Below are 10595 nucleotides of genomic sequence, written 5' to 3' on the forward strand. Positions count from 1 at the left end.
TCCTCATCAATCAGACGTGGAGAACACACCCTCTGCTTCTCTCTTCTTCTCTCCCTCCCTGCATTGTCCCCAGGAAGGGGAAATGAGACAGACAGGAGTCCTTTTTACATGTTTATTCCTGTCACTCATCAGTACATAGAAATGCGTCTGTTCCCTTCAGACTCCATCAGAAGAGACTCTAACTCCACCCCTGTACTTCCAGCACAGGTCACATGACACACTGAGCTAACATCTGGTGCTCAGTACAGAGAATAGGCTCCACCTTTTCTCCAACAGTACAGTGCAAAACAACAGCATCCTGTTTTGCATTCCAGCCATCTGGAGCTGGCTTTTGCCTTGGTGCTTTTTCCCAACACTGTGAAAAGGAGATAGGCTAAATAAGTAAATAAATGTCCTGTCCGTTTCATCATGTAACTTGGCAAAGCGGAGTAAGTTAAGCTGTCAAATAGGATGTTATAACTCCCACAATACTTTAGAGGTTGGTTCTCTTTTGCCAAGTTAGGCCTCCTCAGGCCACAATAGTGCTGCTGCTGAATTGGGCTTGCATCTGGAGTAGTTTACACTTGTATATTGTAATGAATATAGGGGTTGCTCGTGCGTAAGTTGCCGCCACTCCTGGCTGTGTTGCCTTGTTAAACCTTTCTATCTGGACAGCCCTTCATTTCGTGGCTGCCTCAGTCACTGGCAGAATCCGTCAGTGGGCGTTTCTTAAACCTTTCCAACATAAAAGCTGTTTGACGCCAAGTCTCCTCCTACTCTCCCTGCACGGAAGTCTTCTGCGCAGGGAGGGCGTGGGTAGCGGAGGACCCGTGCTCTCCCCGCTGGTGTCTGGCGAGGAGTCCTGGAGCCCCCTCGCCGATTCCCCCATCTGCCCCCCTTTATCCCTGGTGTTGTGCTGATTACCTTCCCCAGCTGATGATGAGCTGCCTCTCTCCCTGCTGGGTCCCTCTCCAGCATCACTTGGGAGCCTTCCCTCCGCCTCTGGGTCCGATGTCAGTTCCCTGACATATATCTTATGCTGGACTTGCTTTACACCATCTTCTTTTGTATGTGATTGCTTCCTTTGCATACTAGAATATTTTATTGAAACTGTAATCCTATATACACATAGTGAATTTCATTAATTTCAATGGAGATGATTCCCAAGTAATTGTAAGACTACAACCTGAGGTGTTCTGTGATAGGAAATGGATGTTCTGGTACCATTTGTGAAGTATCATCCATTAAGCAACAGTCCTGGAACACCACCAAAAAGGAAACACAAACAGGTTGATTGGCTGGTTTTAAATGCCACACCTGTGAAATTATTATTTTTCACTCTCATTCAGTTTCTGATTAATTGCCCTCTGGTGTTCTGGTCAGGCCTCAGCATAATAATGTAGCATTTGGGAGCAAAGATGGAACCCATTAAGCCAGCACTGGAGGCCAAAATGGAGAAGATCTCCACAGCCACCATGTGTTTTCCCTTGGAGCTCAGGTAGACCGGAACAAAGGAGATCCAAACACTACAAAACAACAACATGCTGAAGGTGATGAATTTGGCCTCATTAAAGCTGTCAGGCAGTTTCCTGGCTAAAAATGCTACAACAAAACTGACAGTGGCCAGGAGGCCCATGTAGCCCAGGACACAGTAAAACATGGCAGCTGACCCTTCATTACATTCCAGAATAATTTCTCCCATCACAGAGTGCTTGTCAAAATGGGGGAATGGGGGAGAGGTTCCCAGCCACACAGTGCAAATACCAGCTTGGATAATAGTACAAGTCAAGACAATGGCGCTTGCCAGTCTTTTCCCCACCCATTTCCTCATTCTGGATCCTGGTTTGGTGGCCATGAATGCCAGAACAACGGTAATGGTTTTGGCCAACACACAAGAAACAGTCACTGTGAAAACCACACCAAAAGCCATTTGTCGGACAAGGCAGGTCACTCTGTCTGGTCGGCTGAGGAAGATGAAGGGGCAGAGAAAGCAAAGGAGAAGAGACGTGAGGAGAGTGTAGGTCAGATCTCGATTGTTGGCCCTGACGAGGGGTGTGTCTTGATGCTTAGCAAAGATTACTAGGACCAAAAGTGTGAGCAGAAAGAAAAGGAGAGAGAGAAATGCTATGCACATCCCGAGTGGTTCTCCAAAAGTCAGGAAGCTGATTGTCTTTGGAATGCATTGTGTCTGGTCCTTGTTTGGGTAGTGATCTTCTGAGCATCCAATACAGTCATTCATGTCTGAGGTAAAAAAGAAAAGATTAGATGCAGACTCATCATGTCTTAAAGAGCAACTACAAATTCCTCCAATATGGACCTCTTAGGATGAAATTGGAAATATCTTAGATATTTCCCAACAAACCAGATACAGTGTAATGTGTTTGAACCCCAAGCCAACTAGCATGTGTAGCTACTGGTGCCTCTTACCATCTTCATCTGGTATGTCAACCGTGGACATATTTGGATCGGGATGGCCTGGCCACTGTATGTGAGGGGGGGAGGGGGGAAAGTTGTGTCTCTTACCCTTCTGGGAAGCAATCCTTCCTTGGGGACATGGAGCACAATCATAGCAGCAGAATTTCTCCCCCTCCTTCTTTTTCTTTCTGGATCCAGGAGGGCAACTTGGGCTACACACAGAATGGGGTGGAACCTTTCCATTGGAATAAGCATGGGAACAGTTTAGCACATATAGCAGTATAGGATCTTTGCCTCCCATTATCTCAGCTACAATTAGGAACGCATGACATTCCAAGCATTCTCAGTTTGTATGCACAGTGGGAATTTAGTATTGACTAAGAGGTGCAAATTATCTCCTTAGAACCAAGTCAGGGAGAAAAATACCACTATCCACAACTGGGGGGTGGGGAGGTGCTTAAAATGGCTTTCTTTTGAGCCTCCTCAAATTGAGGGGTGGGTGAATATTCACCAGCCCTGCACCCAATGTCCAGAGATCTCCTTGGTGTACTTGTTCCCCCTCGGATCTTCCTGTGCTGAGTAGGGGGGTGTAAGGAGCAGTCTAACACACATATCTGAACATGCTTAGAAGCCTCTCTGGGATTTGGAACATTGTGTTATTATCACATTTCCAAACTGAAAAGAGGTGCCAGCTGAATCCTTTTAAAAGCTTTCTTCATATCTTCCTGCCAAAGACAAGGAGCAATCAGGGGTGTAGTATGAAGACCTAGAAAACATGCAAATTTCTCATTATGATTTGATCAAAACAATGCTGAACCCAAACATGTAACAGGTCCTAACTTTCTATTAAAATAAAAAAATAAAAAAGCAAAATAAGGATTCCATGTTCCACATGTGCTTCAAGATATGTACCACACTTTGATAGGAACACTCTAGACTCATGATCTGCAATGCAATAATATTTTGTTTACACACATCTCATGGACATTGCTGTCATTCCTCACCTGGAGAAAACTCTTATGCCACACCATTTTGTCCTCATGAATGGAAAATTGCTTTCCTGGGGGAGCCTCCAGATCTATCCTCCCAACCTTGATTCTCACATAGGAGTTATTTGGGAAAGTGACCAAGTTCGTAATATCAAATCCCGTTTCTAATTCCCTGTTTTCACCAAAAGATACTTTTTCTCCAGCACTGTTGTTAAATGAGACACTCCTAAGAAAGGGGTGAAGCTGCATTGAAAGGGAAACAAAGGAGCACTGAATTAAAGCCCGAATGTCACTCCTTACTGAACTCAGTTTGGGGCAGATCGTCTGCCTGTAAATGACAGGGATTTTAAAGCTCAGACTAGAGCTTTAAATCTTTTGAAGGGTGGTTTATACACCTTTTAAATAAGCTAAAGCACATAGTTCCCTGCTGAACAAGAAACAATTACAAGGGCTGAAGCCACAGGGTGGAAGCTTTTGATTACAGATGCAGTAGCCCCAAAAAGTCTCAATAACATCTTGCCATTCCACTCTGGACCGTCTTGCACAACAAATTCATCATCAAAGGCACTGAATTCATTGTTGCCCACTTCACTACAAGAAACACTGGTGGCTACAACTCTCCCCTTCCTCCCCTCTCCCTGGTCAGAAGAACCACAAAGCAATTGGAGAAGCCACCAGAATTGCTGGCTTGGTAGGACTTTTCTGTTAACCAATAAGTGTCTTATAGGCCCCCCAATAGCAGCGAAAGGGGATGAGAGCTTGTAAAAGGGAAAGAGCAATGGAGGACCTCACTCCCCCAGCCCCTAAACTGTGAGATGAAAGCATCCAAAATGCTAAGGAAAGGCTTAATGCTCACAAGGGCTAGAGAACTCTGTGATGTCCTTTGCGGGAGGCACTTATTTCAGTTGGTACAATTATGGCAGTTATGAACAGTCTTAACAGAGCAGCAGTTATGTTCTGTTATGCTGCTTCCGGTCTCAGAGTTAGTCAGTCTGTAGCAGTTTTTGTCTTAGGTTCAAATCTATGTCAGATGTATTGGTAACATAAGGAACACCTGCCTGTTTGGTATATTTAATCTAAGCCGTGCAAGTACACTGAATAAAACTTATTCTCTGTTTAAAATGTAAAAGAGAGTCCATTGCATAGTTTTTATAGGAGGGGAAAGAGAACTACTTAAAGGGTCAAACAACCCAAGCTCTCTTCCACATAACTCTGTAAATAGGAACTAGTATTTAATTCCCATATAAACGATAAAAGATTGGCAAAGCACGTTCTCCTTCATGGAGAGCACGTGTTGCCGTGGGGTCTGACAGGCCAGCCCTCTGTTGCTGGGCGAGATCGTTTAGATGGCCATTGGGGGTGAATGGGCTGTTTGGGTTACTGGGGAAATTTTGATGTTGCCAAGTTGTGGGATGGATCAAAGGTTTTATATACAGGGCACGCAGCATTGAGCGTTCTCTTTCGCTGCATGCACCGGATCACCCGCCCACCCTCCCTTACTTAGGGCTCTTGTGTTTGACCTTGCTATTCCTGTCATGGGGTTGTCTGCTTTTGGGGCAGGGGCCTGGTAGGAATTTTGTCCATTTGGCTGATTGGCTGGTGCCATTTGGTTTTTGCCTACAGCATAGCAAATCGTCACAACTTGTAAGTTGTGGTTAGGCATTGGTTAAAAATTGGTTGGTGGAGGGGTAAGGGTTGGCTGTGCCTGCCCCTCCAATGCTGCTGCTGCTGCAAGGGATTTCCTTTAAAGGAATGCAGGGTCTTACCATGCTTTCGTCCGAATCCCTGGCATGGGGCTTGGGTTACGCAAGGCCCTGGGAGCATGCGGGGAAAGGTGAGGGTATGGTGCCCAGCTCCATTTTCTCCCCAATATTGATGATGATGATGATGATGATAATAATAATAATAATAATAATAATAATAATAATAATAATAATAATTTATTATTTATACCGCGCCCATCTGGCTGGGTTTCCCCAGCCACTCTGGGCGGCTTCCAAAAGAGCATTAAAATACTGTGATACATCAAACATTAAAAGCCTCCCTAAACAGGGCTGCCTTCAGATGTCTTCTAAAAGTCTGGTAGTTGTTGTTCTCTTTGTTTACCCTTACTGGCTTTCACTGGAAACTGGAAGTCAGTTCTGCCCCTGGGCGGGAACAGATAGTCGTAACCAATGCCTAAGCAACCACCCACATTTATGTATTTTAATAAAGTTGTTGCCAAAATTATGCCAAACACCTTAAACAAAAATTCTGTGTGAATTGTGATCCCTGACCACTGGTCCTGCTAGCTAGGGATCATGGGAGTTGTAGGCCAAAAACGTCTGGAGGGCCGAGGTTGAGGAAGCCTGACTTACAATCAGTTCCAATATATTGCCTCTTGGAAAAACCATCAAATTTATTTCTCAAATTCTCTATAGGGAAAATGAACAGGAGCCACACTTGAGTGGTAATTGCACAGAAGGAAGGAAATAATAATAACAGAAGAGATTGAAGTTGAATGAGAGAAATGCTGTATGGTTATCTATACTAATTTTCAGGGCACTGTTGCACATACCCCTGGACATCATGATCCTGCCCATGTCAAATGGTAACCAGTACCTGCCAAGCTTGCAGCTTCGGAAGCTCCTGCATCTCTCCTTCCATTGCTGCCCTCTGCTTGTACCTGTGCAACAATGTGTTATGTAAAGCATGTGCCATGGCATAGACAGCATTATAGACACTGTAGCTGTGGCCAGTCATGCTCATCTCAAAATCAGATGAAGGGAGCTCCTCCAGCTTCTCCTCTCCAGTGCAGCTTCCATTGGGCTTCTCCTCCATGTTGGAGTTTGGAAATAAACAGTGAAAAACCAGGGTCCAGAACTGCTTGAGAAAACCATCTCCATTTTCCTCAAAGGGGTTTAGGAGCTGAAGAAAGGCTCTGAATCTTTGCACCTTGTTTGAATGAACTGTAAAGGAGATGGAACCTTGGAAGATTTGCATATCCCATCTTGTTGGATAAGTGATTCCTATGAAATCAAGCTGAGCAGTCAGAATCCACACTTTCCTCATAGGTGTCCCAGCCACATTTCCCCCTTCCCATTGTGCTAACATTTCTTGCAAGACAAGTATGGATGCAGAAATCCCGCATAAAATAACAGCACTGGCTTTGCTCTTCACAATCACTTGATTCACTTGGAGATACAGTAAATGAATGTTATGATACTCATAACTAGCTTGGGAAGTTCTCTCTAAGAAGGCTAAGCAAATATGTTTACTGGAAAGCAGAGGTTGCAGCGTCTGCAGACACTTCTCTCCACTCTCATTATTGGCCACAAGTAATCCTACCCATGTCCATGAAAAGTGGACAAGTAACTCAACGATCCCAGTGTACTGATGGTCATCGCTGGGCACCATCCGGTAGAAGGGAGTGGCTCGGCTTTGATCCGTGTTCTGTGGAGCAAAGGAGCCATAACTGAGCTGAAAGGAAATAAAGAAATATAAATTGGTTCATGGATGTAGTAGAAGGAACTCATATGCGGTGTCTGTTCTGTCAAAAAGAGTGGGATAGAAAACTGCATTTCCCAAGATAGGAGCCAGGAGAGGCTGTGTTGCATACATAGCTCCAACATCCAAGAAAAAGTCATAGACACTGGATTGTAGAAGGATGCGTAACCTCACATCCAGGGCCTTATGTTGCCCCGGGATACTCTACAGAGCTTGCCCCCAGGACACATGTCTCACTCATCCTGTGCCACACACTCCTCCAGTTCATGTACTTGGCTAGTACAGTATGTGTCTCTGAACAGTAATACTGCCTCTTGCTTGCCTGGATAGAGAGAGGTTGGTTTGGAAACATCTGATGTTTCCATGGCTGAACTGCAGCCTACAGAACTAGAGTCATGTGTCTTGTCTCAACCACCACTGATATGTGACCCCTATCAGAACGGCCTGATATGGTTGTTCACTTGGTACAATGGTAGGGACGGCCCTGGCGGAGACTATTCTCTCTTTCCTCCTCATGGAAGGTGTAAAAGGTGACATCAGAGACAACCTTATGGTCACAGCAACCCATTTATTGCTCACCAGGCACCAATCATGTTTTCTTTCAGATACAAGGCGAACTTAGAAAAAAAATTATTTTAGCTATTTATATTTTTTTATATCTAAATCCTTTAAATATAGAAAACCTCCTAAAGTGACTTACCATCAAATTACGTTTTTAAAACCCAGTGCTATTTTTCTAGAAAAAGAGGTGCTGGAGCCCACTTGAACTTCTCTCTTGTTCTCATAGAATGGCAATGGTGGCCAACTGAGAGGTGCCTGCACTGAGCTATGGCGAACACTGGGTGAACACTGGTTAAAGGTCAAGGGTAAAGGGACCCCTGACCATTAGGTCCAGTCATGACCAACTCTGGGGTTGCGGCGCTCATCTCGCTTTATTGCCCGAGGGAGCCAGCATACAGCTTCCGGGTCATGTGGCCAGCAGGACTAAGCGGCTTCTGGCAAACCAGAGCAGCGCACGGAAACTCCGAACACTGGTTAAGAAACATAATAATAAGTGAGCTGCGAAGTGCCCAAATCAGTATTTTACCTGGGGAATCTTGTAGACACCCAGTATGGTTGCCATGTAGAGGGATGTTCCAAAGTCAAGTCCCCCAATGACAGCCATCAGATTTTTTTCAATGCCACACCTGTAGTTGGGTACATATCTGGGATGCATGGAAATAAGGTCCAGAATGGCCCGATAGGTCATCCTATTATTGGTGTAACTGTCATAGATGTGGAATCCCAAGGTGATATTAGGCAAGATCGTGGGGTTCTCATTGATCTCCTTGACCGCAAACACCAAAGCCAGAATATGCTGATAGTTCTTAGGCATAATACTGCAATAGATAATTTTATGATGTATAACTGAGAGATATGCAAGCCATTGGAAAATTGCTCCGAGGCTAGAATGTTGCTGCTCCTCCAATACTATCTGCTGCTTAGGATGCCCCCCCCCCTTTACTCCTTAAGAGCTTTGTATCAATCTTAGCAGAGAACTCATTTGTTGGTTCAGATCCATTTGAAAATGACGAGAGAGAGGTAGGATAGTAATCAACATTTCTAGATCCGTGAAACATTTTCAACTTGACATATTTTCAACTTGGGGTGTCATGTGTGTTTGTCATAGCCCGGCTTAGAGGAGAACAAATGGTGCTCTAAAAACCCTACTTCAAAGGCAAGATGAGCTTTTAAGATTCCTCACCAGAAACTCTTCTCAGGCTTGGTTAAATATTTAGACCAGGGAAGGGTTCACACCTTTTCTCTAACATCCTACCCCTTGGTAACCTATTCCTATTGTGAAGTGTGGCTTCTCTTACAAGAGCATCTACTGAATTGGCCGCCACTCTTTACCTCATCAGAGCTATGCATAATTTGTTTACATTTGTTAGATTCCTCACCCAAAACTCTTCTCAGGATTGCTTTCATGTTAAGACCAGAGAAGGGCATCTCACTTTACCTCCAACATGCACCCTTACCTCTGAAATCAGGATGTAGCTGTGGAGAGCATGGAAACAGGTGGAATTTCTATTTCTCTCCCCATCCCTCACCATAACACACTCTGGGGTCAAAGCAAGCCTCTCTCAAGAACTCAAAGTGAAGCCAGAGAGCTATCTTACCACTTGCACTTTGGGGAGTATCCTGTCACCTCCCCCATCCCCTATATCTCCCTTCCTGCCTGGTGATGGGTACTGGAAGCTTTCAACAGTTGGGTGTTGGTTACTTCTCCAAGGGTGCTTCCAGGTTGCCGATGTTTTGGGTTGTGATTCTAACACCTATGAGGAAATTCAGTGCGAAGTGTGGGACAATGCAAGCTTCACACATCATTGAAGCTCCACACAAACAAATCAGAATGAATGCTCATTAAAAACCAGCAGTGTCTAATATGAATGAATGCTAAATAAACAAGTCATCTGAAAGTGACTCTGGTGTTTGCACCTGTTTGGGGACTCTGTTTCTCTTACTTCTTTGGCTCGTCAGTGAATTCAGAAGCCCCTCATTTCAAGAAGGGCTTCCACATCGGAAGCTCAGATTTCCAAGTAAGACTAAACCTTTGCTCCTCTAATGAAGCACTGCCTGGAAGAGAATTGTGAAGGGGAGGGACGAAATGGGGCATCAGAACTGATCAGCAAGTCCAAGATATCTCATCTTCCTAGCAGTTTCAGATCACCATTTCCCTTCTCTAAGCTAACTCCTCAGTTTAGCACCTAACTCTTATTCCTACCTCTGTGGGGGCAGGGGGTAATCCCACTGAAATCATGGGGGCTTATTTCTGAGTAAGCAATATTAGGAATGGGGAATCAGAATCAAATGATTCCTTGATGTACTTGATTACTACTTACAAGAAAGTACGGACTTGATGGGTGATAAGGATTTCTCTGAAGTCTTCTTTAGCAAAAGAGCCAAAGATATGAGAAGCAAGTCCACCAATTATAAAGTCACCAGGCTGATAGAATTCATGTGGAATGCTGAGCGAATGATTGGTGGTGCAACGTTGGTTATGTTTGCACATCACACATGGCAGAAAGGAGAGGATGGACACAATAATCAGCAGCATACTGAGGCCAATGTTCCTTCTAGTCACACACCTTTACTTCCATCGAGAACATGCCTGTTAGCTTCAGAACCAACCTCACTAGAATCTTTTCCCCTCACACAAATGCCATGTCATCCCACCAATCCACAGATTAAAAGACTGTCTTACAACTCTCCAAGTGAAAAGTGGAAATACTGCCTCTTCCTCTGCCCTCCCCATTGTTTGAAATAGCAGGAAGGGATCCTTTAATACTAGTCTTTGACTAGTATTCTCTCAAAAGCTATGAGGACCTTATCCAAAAGAGATTCAGTGATGACAAGTGTGATAATTACCAATGAGATAATAACTAGGTGCTGTTATTGCTGGGAAGATCAGAAGAATGGAGAAAAACATGTTTTGTGATGTTTCATGAAAAGCCATCTCTGTCAATTCCTGAGACGACACACAAAGGGCACACAAAGTAAACTTCAAAGAATAAGAAAAGAACAGTGAGCCTGTCTTTTTTCAGAGAAGGAATGCTTCACCTGACCATAGAATATGCATTATCTGTCCTCTAAACCTTCCTGCATGAACCTCCCTTTTTTAGCTTACTAACTATTACACTAAAACAAACTAGGGGAAGGCAAGTTCAGTTTGAAAATAGGAAGGTT

At 44.2% G+C, this 10595-nt stretch overlaps 1 protein-coding gene across 2 annotated transcripts; it reads right to left on the bottom strand.

Annotated features, from left to right (window-relative positions):
- Positions 1 to 1013: 1013 nt before the first annotated feature.
- On the bottom strand, positions 1014 to 10376 carry LOC309515980 (vomeronasal type-2 receptor 26-like). 2 transcript variants are annotated; one of them, XM_082194359.1, is made up of 7 exons: positions 10278 to 10376; positions 9752 to 9877; positions 7957 to 8248; positions 5985 to 6842; positions 3399 to 3626; positions 2503 to 2629; positions 1014 to 2220 (listed from the first exon to the last, which is right to left on the bottom strand). In XM_082194359.1, exons 3-7 carry the CDS (start codon positions 8242 to 8244, stop codon positions 1325 to 1327), a joined length of 2397 nt encoding a protein of 798 aa, XP_082050485.1. In that variant the 5' UTR covers positions 8245 to 8248; positions 9752 to 9877; positions 10278 to 10376; the 3' UTR covers positions 1014 to 1324. The 2 variants fall into 2 exon arrangements, with proteins under 2 accessions (XP_082050485.1, XP_082050486.1); XM_082194360.1 differs by lacking the exons at positions 7957 to 8248; positions 9752 to 9877; positions 10278 to 10376 and adding an exon at positions 9029 to 9155.
- Between the last annotated feature and the right edge of the window lie 219 nt (positions 10377 to 10595).

Source organism: Podarcis vaucheri (genome assembly GCF_965113315.1).
Source record: "Podarcis vaucheri genome assembly, chromosome: 13".
Taxonomy (NCBI): domain Eukaryota; kingdom Metazoa; phylum Chordata; class Lepidosauria; order Squamata; family Lacertidae; genus Podarcis; species Podarcis vaucheri.